This window comes from Struthio camelus, chromosome 5 (genome assembly GCF_040807025.1).
Source record: "Struthio camelus isolate bStrCam1 chromosome 5, bStrCam1.hap1, whole genome shotgun sequence".
Classification (NCBI taxonomy): Eukaryota; Metazoa; Chordata; class Aves; order Struthioniformes; family Struthionidae; genus Struthio; species Struthio camelus.
In genome coordinates this window covers 20502318-20527000 of record NC_090946.1, presented here as the reverse complement: position 1 = coordinate 20527000, position 24683 = coordinate 20502318, and the positions used below count along the sequence as shown (strand labels likewise).

Genomic DNA, 24683 nt, shown 5'->3' with positions numbered 1-24683 from the left:
TTAGGAACAACATGGAGCTACCATCCTCTTTCCTTTTCAAAACAGAAAATGGCTTTCTCTTTAGGAACGCTAGAGAATTGAAGTTAGTTTATTTACCATCTGGGAATTGGTCCAGGTTATACTAAATTTATCCAGTGGGTTAAATCTACATGATGATTAAAAAGAAACTTAAAAATATCAATTTAGACTTGGATGTGGGATGTATTCTTGCTGTGCTGCTATTTTACAAAATTATACAAAAATTTCACAAAAAAGGTATTGCAATTTAATGTGGTTTTGCACTGAAAATTTTTCTACTATGCACTTTGAATAGAACGCAATTTAGCATTTACTCAAGCTCCTCAACCAACACGACAGTAAAAAATCCACGTTGTGGATTAATGTTTAAAAGAAGAATTATGAATATGCACAGAAAAGCTCTACCCTGCATAACCAAGAGTGTTTATTCCCTGCTGTGATTTATCATATCACTTACTAATTAATTGTCAAAGGCCTACAAGTCCTATTTCAGGCAATTTTCCTCTTGAGTTCAACCCACGTACAGACTATATTTGGAATTTTCAGAGGTTTGAGGGACTTAGGCAATAAATACCCATACAAAATATAAAGGAAATTAATATACCTTCTAGTTAGTAAATTAACTCCTAGCCTGTAGGAATTTTTTGTAGCACTTTGCATATTTTCCATAAAAACTTTATCCAAAAGCCCATTATTTCTTGGAGTAATGCAGTTTGTTGGTACATAGCAAAGCACTGTATTTGGTTTGGAAGCTTTAAGTGGAAGTAACTGTAGTCTGAGAGACTTCTATCTGGCAACAGTAAATCCTGAATGTCCTCACTTATACCAAATGGTCCACAGCCTCAGCCTTCAAATCAGCCAGAGATCCACTTCTTTGGATTGGGGATTTTCATGATTCACAATCTTTTGGGGGAATCGAGTGTTTTTTGTAAAAAAATAAAAATAAAAAAATAATTTATATATATATATATATTTTAATCATTAATTGTTCATCAATTCTGCCTACAAATGTGTAACAAGAATAAATAAAATGCACTGAATACCAAGCCTTCAATCAGCGTGCACTAACAAAACTAAAATTGGGCAAAAAACGCAGCATCAAGGGAACTGAAGCTATTTGCAAATTTGCGTCACATTCAATTAGTAGCTTGGCCAAAGGAATGAGGAAAAATTTTAAATGCAGTACTTTTTTTTTTTTTGTTAAAAGAAATGAAAAGGTAGACTTTTCATTCAGAAGCACATTTTCTACTTAGACCTTTCTATTTTTAAAGGATTCATAAAGGGTTTAGTAACCTGAAAATAAAGAAGCATTTCTAGCTCCCAGTTGGAAAAAAAACAGTACAAAACAAGAAATCTTTGATAACACCCTGGGGTTTGACATTTTTCTGTAAAAACTGAAAACCTTCTCTAGTTAACTCACTGATTCTTTTAAGAGTTAGTCCAGTCTCTGAACTGAAAAAAACCTGCATCTAGTCAACACTTAAGATTTGCTCAGGTTTAACAAATAACCAAATTGTCAGCTCTCTGACAAACTCAGTAGCCCCCTAAAGTTCCTGAGGGAGGAGGGCTAACGCATCAGAAGATGAAGCGGTGACTTTGCAACAAAGCACCACTTCAAGTGTGCCAAAAGTTCCACAATCTGCTGGAAGAACTGACTCAAGACGTTAGAAAATGGGGACCACGTGGAAAGAACATTAGTGGGATGTTTTTGTTAATAGGAATCAACAACAAATTAAAGTATACTTACACAGCTCTGTAAAGCAAACTGACCCCTCGTAGGCTTACTCCCTGAGATCTTTGATTCTGGATCTTCCGACTAAGGGTGGTTTCGACAGCAAGCCCTGAGCTGTAATTCTGAAAACTGTGTGAGACCCTGAGGAGCAAACGTTCAACAGGTGACTTCTAATACAATTAGAAATCACATTTAACATCAACAAAAAGGAAGAGAGAAACAGAAAATTCTTCTGAGTTTTCATGAAGGTTCTTACAGCAACAGCAGCTTGAACTGTGTGGAAGACTGAAGGGTCAGAAGTGCAGCTGCACTGAGGACATGATGAAAGGTTGTGCAGCAGGCTCACATGCCGGACTGGCAGTCCAGTGGGATGGTGTCTCTTCCTGGCTGTCACAGCTGAACAGTCAGGCCAGTGGAAACATCTACCAAATTCATAGAGATATCGTGGCAACATAAAGCTCATACCTGTGATTTACAAATAGCAGTTATCCTTTCCTTGAAGGTTATAGGAGCAAAAGCAACTGCCTAGCACGTAACACTGACAAGCCTGGGGCAGCCACATTTGCACACAGAAAACTAGCTTCAATCAGAGAGACCATGCTAGCAGTTTGCGATAATTAGTGTTATTTATCTCTTTCCTTGGGAGTCAGGGAGGTAGAGTCCCTCATTAATGCCAAAGAAACCTCAGTTTTTGAAGCTAACAATCACAAGTCCTTCATGCTGTGAACAACAGAGGACTAACTCGGGGAATGATGTTGCCCTGATGTTTTCATACTCTTACTCCAGCCTTATAGCTAAGAATTCCCTTAGTGGCTTGAACAAGGGGCAGGTGGGAATAACAAATATTCAGGTTAGTTTTAGTGCGTTATGCAGTGCATTTACGGTGGTTTTTTTTTTTTTGAATAAACAATAGAAATAAGGGTTTTGTACAGCTACAGCATCCTTCTGAACTTAGCATGGCACAAATGCATTGAAAATACTGAAGAGGAATATTCATTTCCAGAAGCGCTTAAAATAAAATATTAGTGATATTCTTTATGTAGGGTTGTCTTTTTTTCTGTAAAACTTTTTGAAAAAACGTTTAGAGGTGGGATCACATTTAAGATAAAAGTCCAAGGCTGAGTGGGACCTCTGTGTGCTGTTATACAAGTGTCAGCAAATAACTACAGGTGTCCACTTCATGGAAGGATGTAAAGGAACTGTAGATCTCTCTATAAGAGCTGCTCTCAGAAAAGTATGAGCTACTAGGAAAATTATGTACCTAATTATGAAGACTCACGTGCTAATTTAAAAGATCTAAATAAACTGTCCCCATTAAAAAAAAAAAAAGAAAATAGCTTGGAAAAGTTATTTTTTTCTGACTATAGCTATGAAGAGAATAATCTCTTTTCCCTCCCAAGTAATTTTCTCCTTCAGTACATGCATAGTAATTTTGCTGACTGGTGGTAGCACTTGCTAAAGATTATATGTTGTACCACATCTCTTAAGAGAAGAGCTATTTTTTAAAAATCTGGCACAATAAAAGAAATCTACTTTCTCAGAGTTGATAAATGTTTTCTTTTCATAGCAACATATGTTCCACTGTTTCACTGTATAGTATTAGTTAAGAAAACAACCCCGATTCTCACTAGCACAAAGGCCAATTTACAGTGCCCTCAGAAAAGCTTTTAAGTTGGATACAATTGTGACTGATAGAGCTAGAGGATATGATCAAAACTGACAAGTAATACAAATAAAAATCATGTTTTGTTTTATTATTAAGTATCTTAAGAAACCAGTTCAATTAAGAAGTCAAGAGTAAGTGCCTTAGTCAGTTTACAGGAATAAGTTTAAAAACTAGCGTGTAGGGAATTTTACTTCAGGAGACCGACGTCTGGAAACAATCCCAGGCATTTCTCAGCCTAAGTCCACAGCTCCTCAGTAGGTACCTGGTCAGGCATGTGCAGGTATAAATACTATGTCTGCTCATCTGATACCTCATGCAGACATCTCAAAGCCACCTGTACAGGGTGTAAATCCTGGACTCCAATTATCTCTTATATTTGTAATTCTTCCCAATTCTCCTCTTCTCATGGTTTTCAGTAGCTGTCTCAGAATGCTTTCCCTAGGCTGTATTTATCTCCTGTGGTAAAAAGGCAACACATGAGTTAGCGGAAACTTTCTGCAAGTCTTCATTTTAGCAGTCCAAATGCAAGTGCGATGTCATGCACTGAGGCTCAGTCATGGAAGTTTTGTATTTACAATCATCTCTAGCCTGTTTTTCATCTACAGCGTAACAGCAATGCAGTGAAGACAACAAGAACATACTGTATCCAGCTGGAGAGTACTGACAAGTGATGATTTTCACACATGTGCCAAGGATCCATCCTCAGCACAAGCTCAGTATAACTCTGGTCAGAACAAGTAAGATAGCCTGAAAATACTTCTACATATTCCCAGTCCTCAAGTCATCCAGGTCTTCTCTAAATTGTCTATTCGATCAGTTAGGACATCACTATATCATAGAAAAACACCAGCCTTTTCCCCTTTTACTTATATTTTGGGCCATGAAGACTCAAGGTACTGTAAGATGATGGATGGATCATGCTAGAATTCGATAAAACTTCAGCCCTCATCTATTCCTCGGCAACACAGCTGTCTACATTATGCAGCTAGTCATTGCCCTATAATTGGGGGAATACATAAATAATGAGTAGGAATAGCTGGTGTTTAATCCTTGCATGTAATCTGCTTTCTAGTGAAATGACATGCCTCATATAAAAGTTATTTGTGTTATTTTGGTATAAAGAAGGGGAAGCATTTTGTCTGTTTGTGTAATTTGTAGATGTAGCTACTTTTCTACATGTGCTTACTATAGTATTTTAAACATAGCTGTTCAGTTGCACAGGGCTTTAGATGTACCATTAGAAAAGATAATACCCCATAATATTTACCATCCGGAAAGTACATCTTCCCTTTATTGTGCTTTCTAACAGCGCAACAGAAAGTTCTGTGCATCTGTTTTTGTTTGGCTAGACGTACAGAAATGTGAATGCTGACATAACTTAAAAAAAATACAGCTTACTGCAACAGTACAATTCAGGATAAACGTTTAGAAGCAAGCCAGGCAATTTAATACAACTCACACAGCTTTTCCCTTTAAACCATCCAACCACAAAATATGCCCACCCACTCTATATTTACCTGTCCTATAAATATCGACACAAAATAATTGCAATCAAATCCTCTATTCCAAGAGGGGGAAAAAAACATTAAAAACCACATTGTACCAACCTGTTAACTCTGAAATCACTATTGAGATATTTACATGTTGGCTGGTGAATAAATTTGTTTCTACTGGTAGCTCAGGCCTTCTCACAATCTGGTCTTTATTTGCATCCGAATCATTTGCTGGTAGTGACAGCCCACCAGATGCCACATGCACTGATTTCTTTATAACAACACTGATTCCTTTGAAAATAGAAAACTTCCACATACCCAGATGTATGGATTCTGTCATGGGAGAAGCTGCCTTCCACTATGTGAAGAACAAGCAACCTTGAGTCAGAAACTCAATGAAGACACCTCAACCATCTCTGTTCTTTCTGTTCTCTTAACTGACTACAGTCTCTGTATGAACAATCTGATGTCTAAGTCATTGCAATGAACTGGAATTCTCACCCAGCTGAATACAGAGGTGTAGTATAATCACAACTGCTCTGCTCTTCAGTTTTTCATTCCTGCGATATGTCACTCCTCTGCGCAAAGACAGGGGCTGTCTGCTTTGCATTATCATGGAACAGCGTACAGTTCCTATTGTCCTACCTAGTTGATACTCTGCATTGAGGAATTTGCTTAATTACAATTAGGTGTGAATAATCAAAATGGAAACAGGCATCTCTCTCTCTCTCTCTCTTTCCTCCCTTGCTGCTAGAATTGCTTCTAATCAGAAACTGTTCCTGTTCCTTCTCTGCAAATTTAAACTTTTACGCTAGGAAGAGAAGAACAAAAAGAAAACCTTGAAAAATGATAATCATTTATGATTATGAAATGAATTATGAAATTATTATTATGAAATGGTATCAGTTTCAAAGGATAATCCTGAAAAGCTATTTCACCCTGTCAAGGAAAACAAAAGTTTAATCAAAGACCAAATTTTCTGCTCAGTGTTTCTGATGGAATGTTTATCTAAGCAGAGAGAGTATAAATAAGACAAGTTGCATTAACATTCAAAATCCTCACACTGTTCTTCAGCATGAACATGGGGTTTCAGCCTCCCTCTTGCTAAAGCATCCAGAACCACTTAGGGGAAGGAGAGAGGGAAGCAAACAAGAAAACAGAGAAAAGTAACTTGAAACTTTTGAGAGAGGAGAAAAAGCTTTATGTAAATAACATCTTTCCGTCTCATTTCTCTAACAGTTAGAAGAGTCCTTGTCCTCAAAAGAGCTGTCAGATTTCTCTCTACGCTCTGTTTATGTTAGGAGGGTCCTAGTCTCTCTCTCCCCCAAATTTACTTTTAAGCACCATATAAACAAAAGTCTCTTACAGCTACAGAAGAATAGAATTCTACTGATGTCTGGAAGAGAAATGGTGAGAAAAGATAAGAGGAAGATGAACCAAGAAAAGGGGTTTGTGGGAAGACTAAACCTTTAAAGATTGTTAGGGATAACGAAGAGGGACTGAAATTCACTGTGAATGCTTAGAACCTCAGCATAACAATAACAACGTTCCATAAAAAGCATCTCCAGGGCTAAGGCATCCCTTCGGATTTCAACTTCAGGCCCCAGTCCAGTAAAGTACTTAAGCCTGTGAGTAGTATTATTGAACTCAACCTATGTCAATGAGATTGGCTCATATGCTTAAATTTAAGCACGTACTTAAGTACTTTGCTGGATCAAAGCCTTAGATATTCTAGAACATGGTTACCCTGTAAGTGGGAAGTATTTACCAGGCACAATCACCTTTCAAACGTGCAAGGGATATCCATTGCTAGTCATGTAGTAGGTCCTGTGATGCTGGATGAAGCCGCTATCCGCAGCACATCAGATGCCACATTTTTACCAGGTAGACAAACAGCCCAAATTGAACGCTAGTCATCAGACTTGCGTATCCAAGAGCTGCAAGTCTGCAATACACTTGCTAGAAACTAATTCCTTAAAGCGTCCTTCCAGTGGTTGTTATATTATAGTTTAGCACCCTCCTGGGACATCTTACACATCCAGTACCACAGCCCACAGAAAGTTTGTGGCTTTTTTTTTTTTTTTTTTTTTTGCCCTGTAATACATGATTCTCTAAAATAGGGAGTATGTTCAGCTTTGAGAAAGTGCCAGTCTAGAAAACAGAACTGTATCAATTACTTTTCCTATCTGTCTCTATTTCCTTCTCATCTCAGATGCTTTCTGTGAAGACCAAGAATAGCCTGAGTTACCTTGCTCTAAATGTGCATAGCTCTTGGAGAAAGTGCTGTACCGTTACTTGTTTCTCCAATAACGAAGCAAACACAAACCTAGTAATAGAAGCAGTATTCCAGCAGAAGCCCCCACTATTCCTGCAGAGGCAAATGAGAGTACACTTCTTGCTGTCTTCCTTAGGGAGGGCAAAAGAAAATATCCTAGTCAGTCTCCATAAAAACTGTGCGCATGACATGTGAGCAGCCCACCTGGAGCTTCCTCAGATTTCAAGTCTGCAAAACAGGATTTTTTGGAATTTGCTCCAGAAATTTCTGAAAGTCAGAAAAAACAACTTCCATGAGAATAAGAACAATGACAAAAGATAAAATGGTCTGATAAATACTGGAGAACAAATTCAGTATCAGGATCAAACTCTTCTGGCTCATGCTAAATTGATAATGAAGAATTTTTAGACTCATCTGATTTATAATCCTAAGGGTCAGCTTCTTACAGGTAGCATGTTAACTTCTCTGCACTAGACCTTTCTGGTCTTTAAATGGTGTAAGGGTGACACAGCTTGTTGACAGTTCACGTCAACGCAGTTCCTAGGGAAACACTTTGGTGAAAAACAGCTAAGAATTCTACAGCATCTACCCTGACTCTGACCATGCTTTACCAAGTCAAAAATCAACATACAGCTAAAGCATATGGAAAGCATCAATTGTCTACTGCATAGAAGACTTCTTACATACTGATAAGCATCCTTTGACAAAAAACCACAGTTTTTAGTTCTGTTTTTAGAGTAGGAGGTTTTGTATCGGCTTATATTCAGAGTTTAAATCTCTTGCCAAATGCTGAGATTTGTATGTGTGCTACTTATATTCAACTGATTAAAAAAAAACCCTATTGATGTACGTGTATATAAAAAACACACATTCCTTCACGCGTATACATTGGAAATGCAGAAGAAAATTATTAAATAAAAAAATCATAATCTAAAATGAATTTAGAGCTTTTAAAAGATGTCCACGGTCATGGGCTAAATAAGGGCTAAATTATTGAAGTGATAGCAGCAGTAATAGGTCAAAGATTTCACAGTGCTAGTATCCATAAAAGCACTAAACAAAGATATTTCCTACCGTGTAACGAGTGTCATGATTCTGATCCATGACGCTTCACATTTTTTGCCTGCCTACAGGCACGCACACACTTACAGAGCAGATGTGAAAGTCACAAGTCTCTAATGTAATTCATGCTCCAGTTTAGCAACGTTGAGGGTATGCTGAAGACAACGCTGTGACTAACACGGCCAATAAATTCCTAAGAGAATAAGACTGACTGTTAACAGTTCTGAGAAACTCTTCCTCTGGGTTATTATCCCATAGAGAGAGATAATGGGTCTAAGCAGTCTTAACCAAACAAACAGCTCTGAGAAACTAGACATATTCCCTCTGAGATTAGAGCAAAGGAAATACATAAATGCAGTTTGCATTAAAAGCAGCTTGAAGCATACATGATACTGTCAGTGAAGCGTTCTGACTTGTTCCTGCTTTTTACATCAGACCAGAGTTTCCATACTCCCAAAGGAAACTAAGCATTGGCTGGATAAAAGAGAAAGTCCCATTTATCCTACTGTTATCTTTTCACAGCTGGCTTGAGTCTCTACAGAAGAATGAGAATGAGGCATGGGTACATGTAAGTGACTGTAACAGCTGCCAGAAAACAATGCAGTGGCAAATCAAATGGATGCCTGTTCAAAAGATTTATGTCTGAAACCCTCCGCTAACATGCACCAAAACCTAACTGAAAGGAAAGTTGCTTGAAAATTGTATTTTCTTGTAACTTTGTCCAACTCCTTGAGCTAGCTGGCAAGTTAAAGATTTGATCTAGTCCCATGGCATTGAAAGCCAGAAATAAAGTAAAAGCCTACCCGATTAATGGCTTAAGATGATTGAGATTTCGCAAGTGTTGGTTGGCCTCCTTTTTCTAACATCACCTCTGTACATTGCCTAAAGCAACTTTGCCGTCATAATACAAGGTCAAAATTGGCAAAGTGATACTTTCTCATATACATGAAGTAATGAGCAGTAGCTGTTTCTTCAGCTGCCTCTCATGCATTTTAAGCTGTATCCAAGCAAATGAAGTTAACAGGGTAGATGGGTGGAGAGAGACAGTTTTGTGATTAAGAAGCAAGGCTGCAACTCAACTGTTGGTACTCCCACAGATTTTCCAGCTCAGTCTTCTGTGCTCCTTTTCTCTCTGAAAAAATAACATTAGTAAAAATACTTCTAACCTCTCAAATTTTCTGTGCCACGTTTCTTATGTGCCGAGAGAATGATTAGCACAATCAAGCACTGGCTGCAGGTTGAAGTTCATTGTTGGTGTATTACTGTTATTCCCTATTCCTTTGTATATTTATGTAACCCCAAAGCATCCCTTAAGAGAATATCTGATAGAGTCACTCACCTGCATTGTCACACAGCGCAGATGGTTGCAATATGTAGGCAGCAGGGAGCCAGAGCAGCAGCAGGAGTACATCCTGGTGCAATTTCCCTTCTGGTGCTAAACTTCATGCATTTGGATAGTCTGTTGATTAGGAAGTCTACAGATCTGGGTGGAAGCACCCAAAGACCTACCAGGGGAAGTACAAGGGAGCAGCTGCACTCTGTAGCTTGCCTACTAACAGAGGAACACAAGATTTGCCAATAAAAACTCAGTAAAAGGTAGCTGCCACTAAGGCCAGTGACAATTCCCTACTGTGCAGAATAAGTTTTCCTTCTAATTCCAGAAGACTGGTATTCTGCTGCAAATTGGCCCATTCTTAAAGATTAACTCAGGAATCTGTGTGTTTCAGCAGATTAAATATTATTACTATATAGAAAACCCCAGGTAAAGAGGAAATAAGACTTCTTGCATTCGGCAAAAATCAATTTTATTTCTGGATTAGTTGTAAGAGTTAAAATTTTAAACATTCTAACATGTATCCCTCACCAGACATGTTAATTGGCTTACTGGAACAATACTGCAAATAAAACAAAGAAAGTCAACATAATTACTCATCTCCAGGACAGTACAGGGTTCTCAGAAATGTAATTGTTATTTTTCTGTGTTACATAAAGGAGGGTCTGCAAACTTTAAGAAGGTAAGACAACTTCAGTAGGAACTTGATATGCCAAGAAATGTAAGCTTTTGCTCTCATTAGTCCAGATAAGAAAAATCTGAATACAGTATGAAAATCACTATACAAACTTGCAAATACAATGCCTTTGCATAGCTGTTCTGAAGTATGGTATTTCAAGAGGTTTATGACAACATTTGTTCTTATTATACAACAAAATTGCTGGAGTTTGCCTCTTGCCTTCTCTGCTTAAAACTACAGGGTATGGAATAGGTCAGATTTTATGGCTAATTAGGAAAACATTTAAATAATGTTAAATCTAGTATTAGCTTTAGTCTATTTTTTTCTTTTTAAAGTGTCTGAGGTTTTGTACTGCTTATTTATCTGTGTATATTTTTAGGGATTATCATCTATGGAAAACAATTATAGTTCCAAGGAGAGCTCCTGATAATTTAAAGTCTACAACTTTAATCAGACTTATTTAAAGTCAGGCTAATATAGATTCTATGGTCTAGAGGCAGCTACTTAAGCAGAAGATGGGTCGCCCCTGACAGTAAGGTTTTATACTTGGTGTCTTCCTGCAGAGTTTACTTGTATGAATAGCCTCACTGACAACAAAGTACATAAGTACAGACTGAATCACACTCAAATTTTTCACCCATGAATATCTAAGGAAGTAATTTTCACCACCAGTATGAAGACTCGGTAGTATAAATGTGACTGCACATAACTTTTCTCTGGATTACTCGTTAGCTAAGGAAAATGGACAAAATTTACTTTGCTGGCAGAGAAGATCCCTTATGCCACGTAAGCATCACTAAAACTATTCAATATAATGCTAGCGCTCCTGCTATTGCTGGTATAGAGGGCCCTTGCAGAGGCAGAGTTTTCATACTCACAACATAGGGGCAACAGAATCGGACATTAGAGACTTTCGGGGACCTCAGGGAGAGCAGAAGCTACCCATATAAACCCTCATTTCCACATGGAAAGATACTACATATGGAGTAAAAATATAATCCCTTTTGCCACCCAAACTGGCTTGTGAACATGGAATCACAAATGTTGTATGCAGGAAGAGACATCTGTGTTCAATCTACATTTGTCATTTTGGTGTCAATTTCTAGGAAAACTGGAAGACAGTTTGCAAAATTTGGCCCTCCAAAATGGAGAAATTAGAATTTGAGTCCTCACAGACCAAACTATGTTCATTGGCAGTCTCTCTTAGTGGTCTCAATTTATTGTTGTATGTCTATAGAAAGATTTGCAATTAATCAAATCGCCTAAACTGCAGCCTCTAGGTCAATTTTCAGATCTGATTGTTCATGTTTCTTTCAAACAAAGATGAATCTATTGATTTGATATTAATTTACAGAGCAGCAGGTTTCTGCAAGGGAAAGACTTCATTTCTCCAGTGTAGCCTTCTTTTTTTTAAAAAAAGGTCCTGACCAAAAAAAAAAAAAAAAAAAAAAGAGAGAGAGAAAAACAGCTACAGTTAGCTGTAATTTTTTTGTCCTAGTCAGTACAGTTTTACATAACTAGATCTCAGCTGGCTCATTTTGATCTACATTATAAGTAACAATTGAGAAGACCACAAATACCTCATGCAACAAGAACTCTTACCTGTCTTTTCTAGAGAGCTATGACTGTACTTACAAAAAAATGACAACACAGAGAAAGCATACATGGTAAACTGAGTTTGTGAAACAAGGATTGTTTTGGGACAAACCCAGAACATAGTGAGAAATTAATATAAGCCAATTTCAATGAAAAACAAAGGTATGAATATTTGTTTACAGGCACATTGTGTATAATACAAATGGAAACTTGTTCTTTGGACAGGCCTTATGGATGAAGTAATTGTCTAGTTACTTAGATACATATGAATTCACAAAGCCACAGCAGTGGTCCTCAGATAAGGAAAAAAAGAACAAATAGATTCTCTAGGCAGGGCATATTTGTAACGGGGTAGATGATGAACCAATTCTGTGGAGGACGTCTGAGCAACATTATGAGGCGTAAAAATAAATACTTAAATTTTGTTAGGACAGACATGGCAAAAGCCCAAAGAACACTCCAACATGCCATGAACAAAAGCAAACTGTGGCATGCAATGCACAGGCAAGCACATGCTGGAAAATAACGCAGCCTCACAATGGACCGTCATGTTAACCCAGGTCTGGCTATTCACCATGAGGGAACACTGCAGTGGCTACAGCTGCAGGAGATACCCTTGTCTGTACACGGGTGCACTGCCTTCAAAAACCTTTCTGTGTGTGTTGGGACTGACTGCTGATGAGGGAATAGTAGGGCTAAATATACAGAATATGAAAACACAAATAATAATGAAAGTTATTTCTTTGCTTGTTAGCTTATGTACAGGTATTAAACACAATCTTAACAGCAATCTTCAGTTGGTGTTAGCCAGTAAAACCATACCGATTTACAGCAGCTAATAATCTAGCACCCTACATAGAAGAGGAATAACAGGGTTAACAGTGACTACAAAACTTCCCTCTACCATTTTACTTGGTAGTAAGGGTATCTTCAAATCTTTACGTCCAGCCAAGTTAGAAAACAACGGTCTTGGTTTTGAAAGCAAGTTGTATCAGTTTGATACATCTATCAAACTTTAAGTCATGGATTCTTCTGTTTCACACCTACACTGATTATCTTTAAAATAAGGAGTCTTTGTGAATGTCACAAACTGCCAAGACACCCAAACCACTTAGTTTTTTGAAAATTTTACAGTTAGGTTGGTTATTATATTGCAGTTATTATCTTTTTCTAAATGAACTAATAATAATAAAACCCAGAATTAAATCTCCGGATGTGACGAAGAATGTTTGTAGCCACTTGTTGCCCCAAGTTATGGGACATTAAATGATCCAGAGTTGAAATAAGCAATTTCTCCAAAAGAGTCCTCAAACTGTAAACTGAAAATAAGATTGTGTGTGGCCATGTACAATCAATTTTGAGATTCACCATTTCACAAAGTCTGGGAACCACTGCTGTACTGCACAATAGCTAATTAAGCAACCATGTGAGGCAGAAGGTTATGTAGTCCACAGTTAGTATTTTAAACATTATCGGTATGATAAAAGGCAAACTGTACAGATTATTATTACTAGCCATTTAATCCTCAGAGAGAGAAAGCTTATGCACTTACATTTCATCATCATATTCCTTTGGAGGTGACACTGCAATGACTAAGTCAATCCAATCCTGCAATGGAAACGCATAGGCAAATGTGTGCTGCTAAATACTGCTGTCAGAGGTGGTTAGTGTACCACCATGGAGTATCAGAAAGAGAATCAGAAAGGCAAACTAACCCTGGAAAAGCACAGGGAGTAGCAGAAAGATCTCTTTAAAAAAAGAGTTCTATAGGAGGGCTGTTTTTACATTCAGCTGTTAGATTTGCATCCTTAAAGAAAAATCTACTGGCTTTACAATAACTTCTAAAAATAATAATTTCAAAAAAACATCCTGTATTTACAATTATTTCCAGTTTAGCAATTATTTCTTTCCAGTTGAGCGATTAATACATTTCTTTCAGGGAAAATGCTCATGTAGCTGAAGTGCAATGTTATTTCACAGAATCACAGAACAGTTTAGGTTGGAAGGGACCTCTGGAGATCATCTAGTCCAACTCTGCCTGCTGCTACCTAGAGCACACTGATGAGTAAGTCAAACAATACTGGACCCAGGACTGACCCCTGGGGGACCCTGCTAGCTATAGGTCTCAGGCTAGACTTTGTGACCTGATCACAACCTTCTGAGCTCTGCCGTTCAGCCAGTTCTCAATCCACCTCACTGTCTGCTCATCTAGTCACGCTTCCTGAGCTTACCTAGGAGGATGTGATGGGAGAACGTGTCAGAAGCTTTGCTGAAGGCCAGGTAGACAACATCCACTGCTCTGCCCTCATCTCCCCAGCCAGCTATTCTATCAGAGAAGGCTATCAGATTGGTCAAGCATGATTTCCCTTTGGTGAATCCAGGCTGACTACTCCTGATCACCTTCTTGTCCTCCACGTGCTTACAGACAGCTCCCAGGATGAGCTGCTCCATCACCCTTCCAGGGATTTAGGTGAGGCTGACTGGCCTGTAGTTTCCTGGCTCCTCCTCCTTGCCCTTTTGGAAGGCTGGGGTGACATTGGCTTTCTTCCAGTCCTCAGGCACCTCTCCTGTTCTCCAGGACCTTTCCAAGATGATTGAGTGGCCTAACAGTGACGTCCGCCTGTTCCCTCAGCACTCATGGGTGCATCCCATCAGGGCCCACAGATTTGTGGGTGTCAAGTTTGCCTAAATGATCCCTAACCCGATCCTACTCCTCCAAGGGAAAGTCTTGCTTTCTCCTGCTGGTCCCCAGGGTCCAGGATTCCTGAGGACTGGCCTTAGCAGTGAAGACTGAAGCAAAGGCAGCATTCAGTAACTCTGCCTTCTCTGTATCCTTCGTCACCAGGGCCCCTGCCCCATACAGTGGCTGGCCTAGGTTTTCCCTAGTCTTCCTTTTGTTACTGATGTATTTGAAGAAGTCCTTCTTGTTGTCCCAGACATCCCTTGCCAGATTTAACTCCAAATGGGCCTAGGCCTTCCTCACCACATCCCTGCATACTCTGACAACATTCCTATATTCCTCCCAAGCGGCCTGTCCCTGCTTCTATCTCCTGTACCCTTCCTGGTTCTATTCCAGTTTTGCCAGGAGCTCCTTGTTCATCCGTGCAAGTCTCCTGCCCTCTTTGCTCGACTTCTTGCTCATAGGGATGGCACCGTTCTTGAGCTTGGAGGAAGTGATCCTTGAATATTAACCAGCTCTTTCGGACCCCTCTTCTGCCTCTCTTGGATCCCTCTTCCTTCTAGGGCCCTATCCCATGGCATTCTTCCAATAAGGTCCCTGAAGAGGCCAAAATTAGCTCTCCTGAAGTCCAGCTTTATGATCCTACTTATTGCCCTGCTTCCTCCTCACAGGATCCTGAACTCCACCACCTCATGGTCACTGCAGCCAAGGCTGCCCCCAACCTTCACATCTCCAGCCAGCCCTTCGTTGTTTGCTGGTAGAAGGTCCAGCAGCACACCTCTCCTCACTGGCTCCTCCATCACCTGAGTCAGAAAGTTATCATCAATGCTTTCCAGAAACCTCCTGGATTGCTTGTGCCTTGCTGAGTTGTTCCTCCAGCAGATATCAGGGTGGTTAAAGTCCCCAATTTGTACATTATTTCTCAAGGATAAGATAAACTAAAATGTTATGATAAAGTTCCTAGCAGCTTCCAAATAATTTTCAATATTAAAGAAATATTGTACAGATAAGTGTACTACAAACACTCAAAAAGTAATCTGTTTAAATACAGTTCTTGACACATGGCTAAACATCATCAATTTTCAGAGTAAACTATAAGCATAATTTTCAGAGTTGCTATATACCAATATCTTTTGCTGATTTCAGCTCAGTTTAGTGGCACATGGCATATCTACACTTTCAGCCTTTACAACCTTATTTGTATTGATGCAACAAAATTTCATGAAACAAAAATATACATCATCTGAGAATTGTAGGTAGAGTGGAAAAGTATGCCCAGGTACTTACCCCACCCACGTTCCAAGCTTTTGCTAGAGTTGCCTGTGCTTCTGCCAGCGTATCATCGACTAAAATCTTGCCATTTACAGCCAGTATTTCATCCCCTTTCACTATGCCTCCTGGTAAAAGACCAACAGGCATACATACCATAGTAAGCAAAATAATTTCTGTGAGACAGTCTTCTCTGTCTCATATTTATGTACTACTAAGTTCTGCATGGTACTAAATACTACAGTGAAAAGTAGCTTCACCAGATGCCTAGGTTTACACTAAAAGTTGACATAGATGAGAAGGTTTGCTACAGGCAAAAGCAAAAGGAAGCTCTAGGTACGGAAGTGACATGCCAGTCTTCTCTTATTGATCATGACCTGTAAGATTCTCATTCAATAAGGTTTTCTGAAGTAGCAGTTTGCCTGAGTAACCCATCAACACAGCTTATAAGTTCTGGCTGATTGTAGGCTGTTACTACAATGAAAACGGCAGCATTACTTAAACACCTCAATGTATAAGTGGTTTTGTCAAGGGTTTGCAAGACTGTCATGCCTCTGCAAAAGCACATGTAATGTTTAGTCCTGAGAATTGATTTTGATTTGCTATTCTGAACTGAAGCGCAACCAGCTAACTGGGACTGGATTTGAACAGAGCAGAATAAAGATTACAAAGGGACAGCCTCAGTTATAAAAAGGGTCCACAACAGGAGGAAGAGTCAGAGAGAAGCAGGGCACTGTCAAGTGGCTGAGATGTTTTCACAGAAAGAGCGACTTGAACTTAGCTGCAGGTCTGGTCAAGGTCAAAGACAACAAGCTAAGGAGATACTGTCCTGTCCATCTACCTGATCACCACCAGGGTGCTCAGGGAAAAAGTGAGAGAGTTTGGGCACTCCAAAACAAAGCCTGGATGCACTGGGATGCCTGCATGTTCTCATGGCTTCCAGAGAGCTAAGCCTCAAGTCAGAAGGCTCTGGCTTTTAGTGGGATTTTAGGAGTGGGGTCAAGTGTTTTACAGTACAAATTACTATTAGAAGCAGCAATGAGAACAAGACTAAGCAGTGTAGTGTAACTATGGCCTAGTTAACTGCTTTGCACATTTACATCCTACAAATACTATTTTTTTTTTTTTTTTTTTTATTTTTTTTTAGGAAATGTGTGATAATGGAGCCCAGATTCTGCTTTCCTCAATTAATCGACTACCTCACAGAGTCGGCAGCTTTTTGATGTCAGAGTGGGCACTTATTAAGGAGTCTTATTAAGAAAGCAGCTCTACATTTTTGGGTCATGTTACTGAAACTTCTGCCGTCATAAAAAAAAATACAACAGCAGTGACTATTTAAACACTATTTATACAGTTTGCATAGTTATTAATGCAAGCAGCCCTCACATCACTGTCCTCTCTCTGAGCTGCCCTTATAGCTGAGATTGTCCAAAACAGCCAGGGTCTATCTGAGTAGGCCTGTCAGTAGTAGCCATAGCTATGAAGTCAGCCAACAACTCTCAGCCAGCCTAAGGAGTCACATTGCTGCATCATTCAAATCCCCCATAGTTACTCACCATGTTTGTCTGCAGCACCACCCTCATAGATGGCAGACACGACTATCTTTCCCACTGGAGAGTCAATCCCTCCTTCGACTGCAAGATCGAGTGATCCTTCCTGTTAATGAGTTTTAGTTCAGAAAATGCTGTTAATAATTCTTACCATCACTGGCTATATATTTCCTTATTCCCAATAATAGGAGTTCTACATGAAAAGCATAACAAATCAGTTTTGCTTTTTTCCAGTATACATATTCAACAGTTAGTAAAAGAAATTGACCATTATTTTTACACTATAATAAAAAAAGATTAAAAACAGTAGCAACATGATGAAGTACTCTGCCTTGTTCATCCAAAGTTCTTAGTCCTTTATTGCAAGACAACCCCAATACTGCAAGATTGGGGTACATCACACTCTGCTATCACACCGAAAGTGGCAGTGCTTACCTGAACCCTCCAAACATCTTCAGTCAATAACAAAATATTTACCTTTTTAATGCGTAATAGCCGCACATCTTTTCCCATAATCTGTTCTGGGGTAAACTATGAAAAGACATCGTGGTAAGTCACTTCTACCTTGGAAAGTTGGAAGCATAAAATGATTAAGCTGGTGCATGCAGTTTACAAGGGAAAGGGGACCTTTCCCTGCTCCAAAACAGTGTTAGAGGGTGACCAGAACGCCAGATCATCTTTTCCTATACAGAAACTCTGTTTCAATGTGACTAGAAAAACAGTAAGCAAGCCCAAGCAAACGAACAAGCAACAATCCTACCCCCTCCTCCCAGTCCTCAAAATCAAGGATGTGTTTTTCCAGTATATTTCATATTAAGCAACAAGACATACTTGAATTCTCTCCTTACCATTGAATATGGGTCAAAATCTTCCACATATTTCTGGAAGCCCTGAGAAAATAAAACAGTGCTTGGTTATAAAAACGTCAGGCTCATGCACACACTTAACATACAAATTCCGTTTCGTTTATTAGTGAGAAAACATACAACTTTGTAAACTATGAAAGACGACTGTAAATGGAGAACAGAACAGAGAGGTAGCAGATAGTCCATCCTGACAGTCAGAAGACATTTCAGAGCCTTATGATAGATCAGTAGTTTAAGCCGGTTGCACTGTGGAGCAACTCTGAGGACTGGCTCACCACTCTGTGGGCTCAGCAGTTCCTCTCTGCACCTGACAGAGCAAACAAATTCTGAAATCATTTTGGGCGGATTCTACTATGCTTTTCTGAGCAACCTTTCTTGGGCCTATCATCTTGTTGGACACTACCTTCACGCAGACAGGAGTGACAGGCTCCCATCCGCCTCCATCAGCAACACTGCATCATGGTGTCTGGGTTGTGGTACCTTTTTCCAACCTCCCCCTTTCCTCCCTCCCATGGAGTTTCAGGGAGTTGAGCTGACTCTGTACCACAAATGAATGTAGGATAACAACTGATTTTGTTTTCATAGGATTTGTGAAGGACTTGCAAAGTTTTGGCAAGGGACGTCTGAAATAAAGATGATATTGCAGATAAGCGGAGCAAGGTTTAAGTTTTGAGAGGACCTGTACCTTCTTAAACCTTTCAAAACCTAGTGCATTACCCTTGTCAGACCTACATTGCAGGGAAAAGCATGAGCTACTTTTCTGCAAAGGTAAAATATCATGAATTAGCGATCAGGAATCAGTGGTGCTTGAGTGGTGGTTTCTTAAGGAGGATTAGCAGTTACTGGGTGGACTGTAGGGGTGAGGTGGGAAGATTTATAAAAACTTGACACTTGTTCTGCATGCTAAAGTTAGGACTTTGGGACCTAACAGAAATTTTTACTGAGGCACCCAAATGCAGCTGCTGCACCACTCTCGTGGCTTCAGGCTGCCATAACCTGGGGAAATGGGAATGATGCAGAAGCATGCGACCCTTCACTGACACAGCAGGCAAGCCAGTACCTGACTCAGGCCAGGGGTTCAATGCTCACTGACAGTTCCAGTCATCAGGCTCGAAATCTCTGTTGATTATCAGCCTCTTTCCTAATGGATCCATCTGACAAAGTCTATTCCAGTTTCAGACTCGGCTAACCTTTTTTTCCCCACTTGTAAGTCGGATGCACAATTTACGGTTCCTCCTGTATCTTTAAGTGCTGCTAAAAGACCAAGTTGCAGCAGCAAACACTAACGTCTCCTCCCTTATGACCTCTCTCAGTTGCCTGTATAATTTTTATGCGACTATGAATGCTTCTTTGGGGCCAGATCTCAGCCTTATCACCAATATCTCCGATATTGGGTAAGCACTACTGAAGTGCACCAGACTGCATCAGCAGACCTTCAGAGGTAGAATAGTACTGCCCATTGATCTCATCATGCTTATCACACAGAGTGTGCAATACTGGTGTTGATGCCTCTTGCATGGACTGGCAACCATTATACTCAGGCCCTTTGATTTGTACAGCATGAATTCCAGCTTTCTTGGAGGCTGCCTCCCTCCTCACCTTCCCTCTGAGATCAGAAGAGCAACTTAAGCAAATAGTGTCTTCATTTTGTGACTACAAACAGAAGAAATATTTGCAAGGGTGAAAGCCTGGCTGTTTCCATAGGCTCAAGAGAATTAAGTCTTCAGGGCGCAACTGCAAGACTTCTGCTTACTGTCACAAGTTTTTTTTTAACATAGGGAAAAAGGTATTAAAAGCTTCTTTTTGGAAGAGCACCAAGAGAGTTGTTCAGTCTTTAAACGAGCATGGGTCACATTTGTTAACTACTAACTTTGAGGAACTAAATCGTAGTGTGATCTCTTTGCCACTCAAAAAAAATCAATGGGAATTTGATCACTGACTTTAGCGAGGTTAGGATTTCATCTTGGGGGGAAAAAAATCATGCATTTAGAAAGTATATTAATATTATGAGTGCTTTCACTAAAATTGTAATACAAACATTTTACAGTGACAGCTAGGTAAATAACTGATATTTTGAATAGGTGAATCTGTATTTGATCTTTGGAAACACGGCTGAAGTAGGCATCGATGGTCTTGGAGCAAACAACTTAAGAGCAAAGAATCCTAGCCTCAGCAAAGTCACTAATTCATTATGTAATCTAAAGCATGTCATTCAACTCTTTGTCCCAGGTTGCCCTCATGAAAAAAAAAAAAAAAATAAGAGGGTGCCCTTGAAGAAAGTTTTCCTGGGAAAATAATTTTTAAACAGGGGAAAAAAATCCCCAGCCCCACCACAACAAAATGCCTACAAACAAACAAATGATACAGTCTGCATCCAATAAGTGTACAAGTATGGCCATGATACAATGAAGACATCCTCTGAACTGTAATAAGTCGTCCCAGAAATGGGCACCACTAATTCACAGAGCAGAGAGGACACCCCATATCCAAGCAGGGGCTAATGAACCAATCAATACTGAGTGGAAATCATAAGGCTAATCCTACCTCCTGCTACTCAGCATATCTCAGGGGAAACAGTCAAGACCACCCTAGTTCTTTTTTGACTTATAATAATACTCAAAGGACTGAATATAACTAGAATCTGTAACACTAGATATTCGACTGCAGCAAAACAACTATCTTTGGACTTTTAGACAAAGATTAAAAAAGAAAAGATAAAGCTGCTACTATGAAAAAAAGCATCTAAGCCATTGGTACTCTCCCCACTGAGGTTTCTAGCATCAGTAATCAACAGCAAATGAGACCTGATAAAAATAAACAAACCAAAGAAACAAGAACTAAAAGAGAAACCTGTGACCAGATATCACTGCATTTTCAGAAAAAACACATTTGCCAAGAGCATAACTGTTTACATATAGAACATATTAACATTCAGTGGCAACTGAACAGTCCCACATTTGTTATCTGGGTCAAATCCAGTTTTCCCTTCTGACACATAGTTCCAGCTCATGCAATCTGAAGTATGGGACTTCTCAAGGGATACAAAAATTGACAGTGGGCCTGTTTGCAGAACCACATCTTCATAAATGGAGTCTCGTATTCTTGAAGAATCCCACTGAAGTGGGGGTTTCTCCTCACTCACATCATGGAAAACATTTACTATTAAAGCTCTTCTTCCATTTATTATAGCAGACTAATTTCTACTGTGGACTAATGGAAATATGAATATTTGACATTTTGTCAGCATTTTACATATTAATTTGACCGCACCTGTAAAGCGGCCCCAATTCACAATTTTCATAAGAATACATTATGTTAGAAAGTTGTCAAAAATCATTTTCATTTTGCTTCTGACGTATAACATTTTCACTTGTCTGGCAAAAACATCTACAAAACCATTTTATTAAAAGATTCATGTTAAGTGTCAAGAAAGATTGAAACTGATCAATAGAAAAAAAAACAGTTACTATTAATTTTCATGTTTTATCCACATGGGGGGCTTCTGAATTCAAGCAATTGTGCTGCAACATTTTCACGTGAGATGGCAATATATCTAATAGCTTCCACCAGTAAAGGTGTTTTGCACAGAACCTGGCTTGTTTAACAGCAGCAGAGAAGTTAAACACACGGTATATTTCCTTAAGCGACAAACTATTAAACCACAAAACAGTTAACCAAAGAGAAAGAGATGAACTTCACCACTATGGTTATTTTGAGTTTGACAGAGAAAAACAATAAAAGTAGTATTACGACAGAAAAATCCTGCACAATAAGGAAGAAAGGCTATATAAATAGGCGTTTTCCATCCTCACTTCTTCCGATTTCCTACCAATAACTACAGTATGAGAATAGCTGTGTTGTTGAACTAATAGAATATTTTATTACTGAAAGCATTGCAACTGGAAAGTAAAACAAACAAAAAGAAACAGGAATATAAAAAAAAACTTGCCCAGTATCAGATCAAAGTTCAACTATCATAAAGATTGCACTAAACATGTAAGTAGCTACAGAAGATTCATCTTGACCTATTTACTATTCTCCCATTCTTCATCTGTCTAAGCTAGCAGAAGCCACATGCACACACTGAAAATTTACAGAGACTAACAGTTTTCATGCACTAGGGCTGTACTGCATTCTGTTTTAGAAGTTGAACAACAGAAGTAGAAAGAAAAGTTTATAATCCATGATCAGTCAAAACAGGAAGTACCACACAAAACAGGAAAAGTGTTATTTTACTTGTTTTTTGTTAGATTTAAATGATGAATTGTAAACCACCATCCTTTTAAACATCTCTTGTGGCTGCAAAAGAAAGAAAATTTCCAAACCAGCTGTTAACTTTTCTCAGTAAATAAGTATCACCTAATCACAAATAATCTCATTGTTTTGTTACGCTTATACGCAAGTGTGATCAAGCCTTTTGTTAGTGCTCATTCCCTAAGCGATTTTGAAATGGGAGAACACACATAGTGAGATGGTACTAAAAAGAGGAAAGAATTCTAGAGGAGCTACATAAATAAGGCACATTTCCATACCACAAGATTTCTTAAAAGGATTTTCCATAACTCATCTATCTCTTTCTTATTTTGTATAAAACTGTGCTGGGGTCTCTGCTGCATCATTTCTGATCAAATTATTGAAAACAAATAAATGAAAAAAAAAAAAAAACCCAAACCCACAGACAAAAAGCCAGATCAGTAATTTCCAAAATACTGGAAACAGATGATAAACATACACCATACATTTAAGATTTTCTCTCCTATAATGTAATTTCCTGTATTGAAACGTGAATTCCATTAAAAAACACTGAATTCCCCATGAAATGGGTAAGCTGGAAGACAGGTATATATGGGCTCATCCTGAAAGAAGCAATTACCTAAGCACCAATTACTAGAGCAGGTTCATTCTATTTAAAGAAAAACTGATACTGAATTTAATTGACCTATTTATTTATGATTGGCCCTACTCCAATTGGTTTAAATTTGGATATCTACCCATAATTTCAGAATACTGATTAATAAGTGCTGGATTTTATTTATTGTGTTCGACTTCAGTGATTGATTTTTTTCTCTAACAGAAGAACTTCCTGCGTTAACAAAATGGTTACAAAGTAGTTTGACATCACTTAAAATATAAAACCTCAAAATATATAACAAAGATTATTATTTTTAATTAAAAGGGGCTAAAGAAAAACAAACTGAATCACTCCTCACACCTCTCCAGCCTCCTCTCCAAACCATTATCAGGTAACGTGTTTGAGTCTTATGGAACAAGACCATTTTCCTACACACTAAATTACGGTATTTACATTTCCAAATATAAATTTCCATTAAAATAAATGGCTATCTACCAGTTTCACTACTAATTCCATCTGAGGGACTTATGTTCATACCATTTCTTGAAAAAAATATACCTATTCCTGAGCTGAAAGATTTGTGGTCTGAGTGTAATTAATAAAAAAGACCTAGGTAAGAATTAAATTTTTATGTCTCAAAGGACTTCTGGCAAGTCGGGCCAGATCTTCAACTGTTCAACCCCTCTCTACTCACCCGAGAAAACACTTATTTAATTCCTTTTGAATATAGACATTTTTGGCAGAACTATGGACAATAACAACTGAAACGTCTGAACATCACAGAGTTATCTTACTGCATAGGATCTAAACACCTGTCTCACATCCCCTGACTGCAGTCCTGCAGAATCAAGTCTCAAATTCTGCAAGTTAGAGGAAAGCTTAAATATTTATCTTCCTTTCAGAAATGCTGCATCCAATCACAAAGGAGCTGAGGAGGAAATCTTCAACAGCAGCAATTGCATCAAAGCCTTTTAACTCACAGAACAGGATGTTTGAAATAGTTGGGAGAGAACGGCCTGGTAGTCATGTTAGTTTTGCCTCTGAAAACTCCACCGCTAAATCTTAGCGACCCTCTCCTGTTCTCTGAGCCAAAACTTAAATAGCCTTCCTGTGAGTGTATTCCAATTCATTCTCTAATACAGCAGAGACATGCAGTTCACACCGATTTTGACCTAGAACGGCCCCAGGCATTCAAGGTCAAACTCCATATTTAACTTCCACGTGAAACCAAATTACTATTTTTTTTTTTTCTTACTACACATTTTTGGAAAGAGGCAGGTACCTATATGTCCATTCAATCACACACTGACATTTTCATTTTTATCTACTAAAAGTTGCCTCCCTCTTCTTTGTATTATTTCAGTATCCATGCAAGTCTTAACTACACATACTACCGCGACTTCGTCTGTGGCCAGGATGAATAATCTTTACTGCATTAAGTCATAATAGGAAGTAAGAGTTAAAAGGTCTACGAAACCAACTTCCAGAGTAATGTTTCTTTTCCAAGTCCTATCAGAATATTACTCCCCCGCAAATCATGAACTTTCAGTTAACATAAGGAAGTTTGGGAAAGAAGATGATTGACATCTGAAACATTTTAGCAGTCTTGTGA

At 38.7% G+C, this 24683-nt stretch overlaps 1 protein-coding gene across 5 annotated transcripts in view; it reads right to left on the bottom strand.

Annotated features, from left to right (window-relative positions):
- Positions 1-3483: 3483 nt before the first annotated feature.
- The window catches only part of USH1C (USH1 protein network component harmonin), a 62113-nt gene continuing 40913 nt past the window's right edge, over positions 3484-24683 (bottom strand). For 2 of the 5 annotated variants that reach the window (XM_068944909.1, XM_009669149.2), the window contains exons 16-21: positions 18202-18243; positions 17831-17884; positions 17360-17459; positions 15822-15931; positions 13407-13462; positions 3484-11681 (exon numbers count right to left, since the gene is read on the bottom strand). In XM_068944909.1, the coding sequence (XP_068801010.1) occupies positions 11669-11681; positions 13407-13462; positions 15822-15931; positions 17360-17459; positions 17831-17884; positions 18202-18243 (375 nt within the window). In that variant the 3' untranslated portion in view covers positions 3484-11668. The remainder of the gene's footprint in view (positions 11682-13406; positions 13463-15821; positions 15932-17359; positions 17460-17830; positions 17885-18201; positions 18244-24683) is intronic. The other 3 variants (XR_011141342.1, XR_011141344.1, XR_011141345.1) reach the window with 3 other exon arrangements.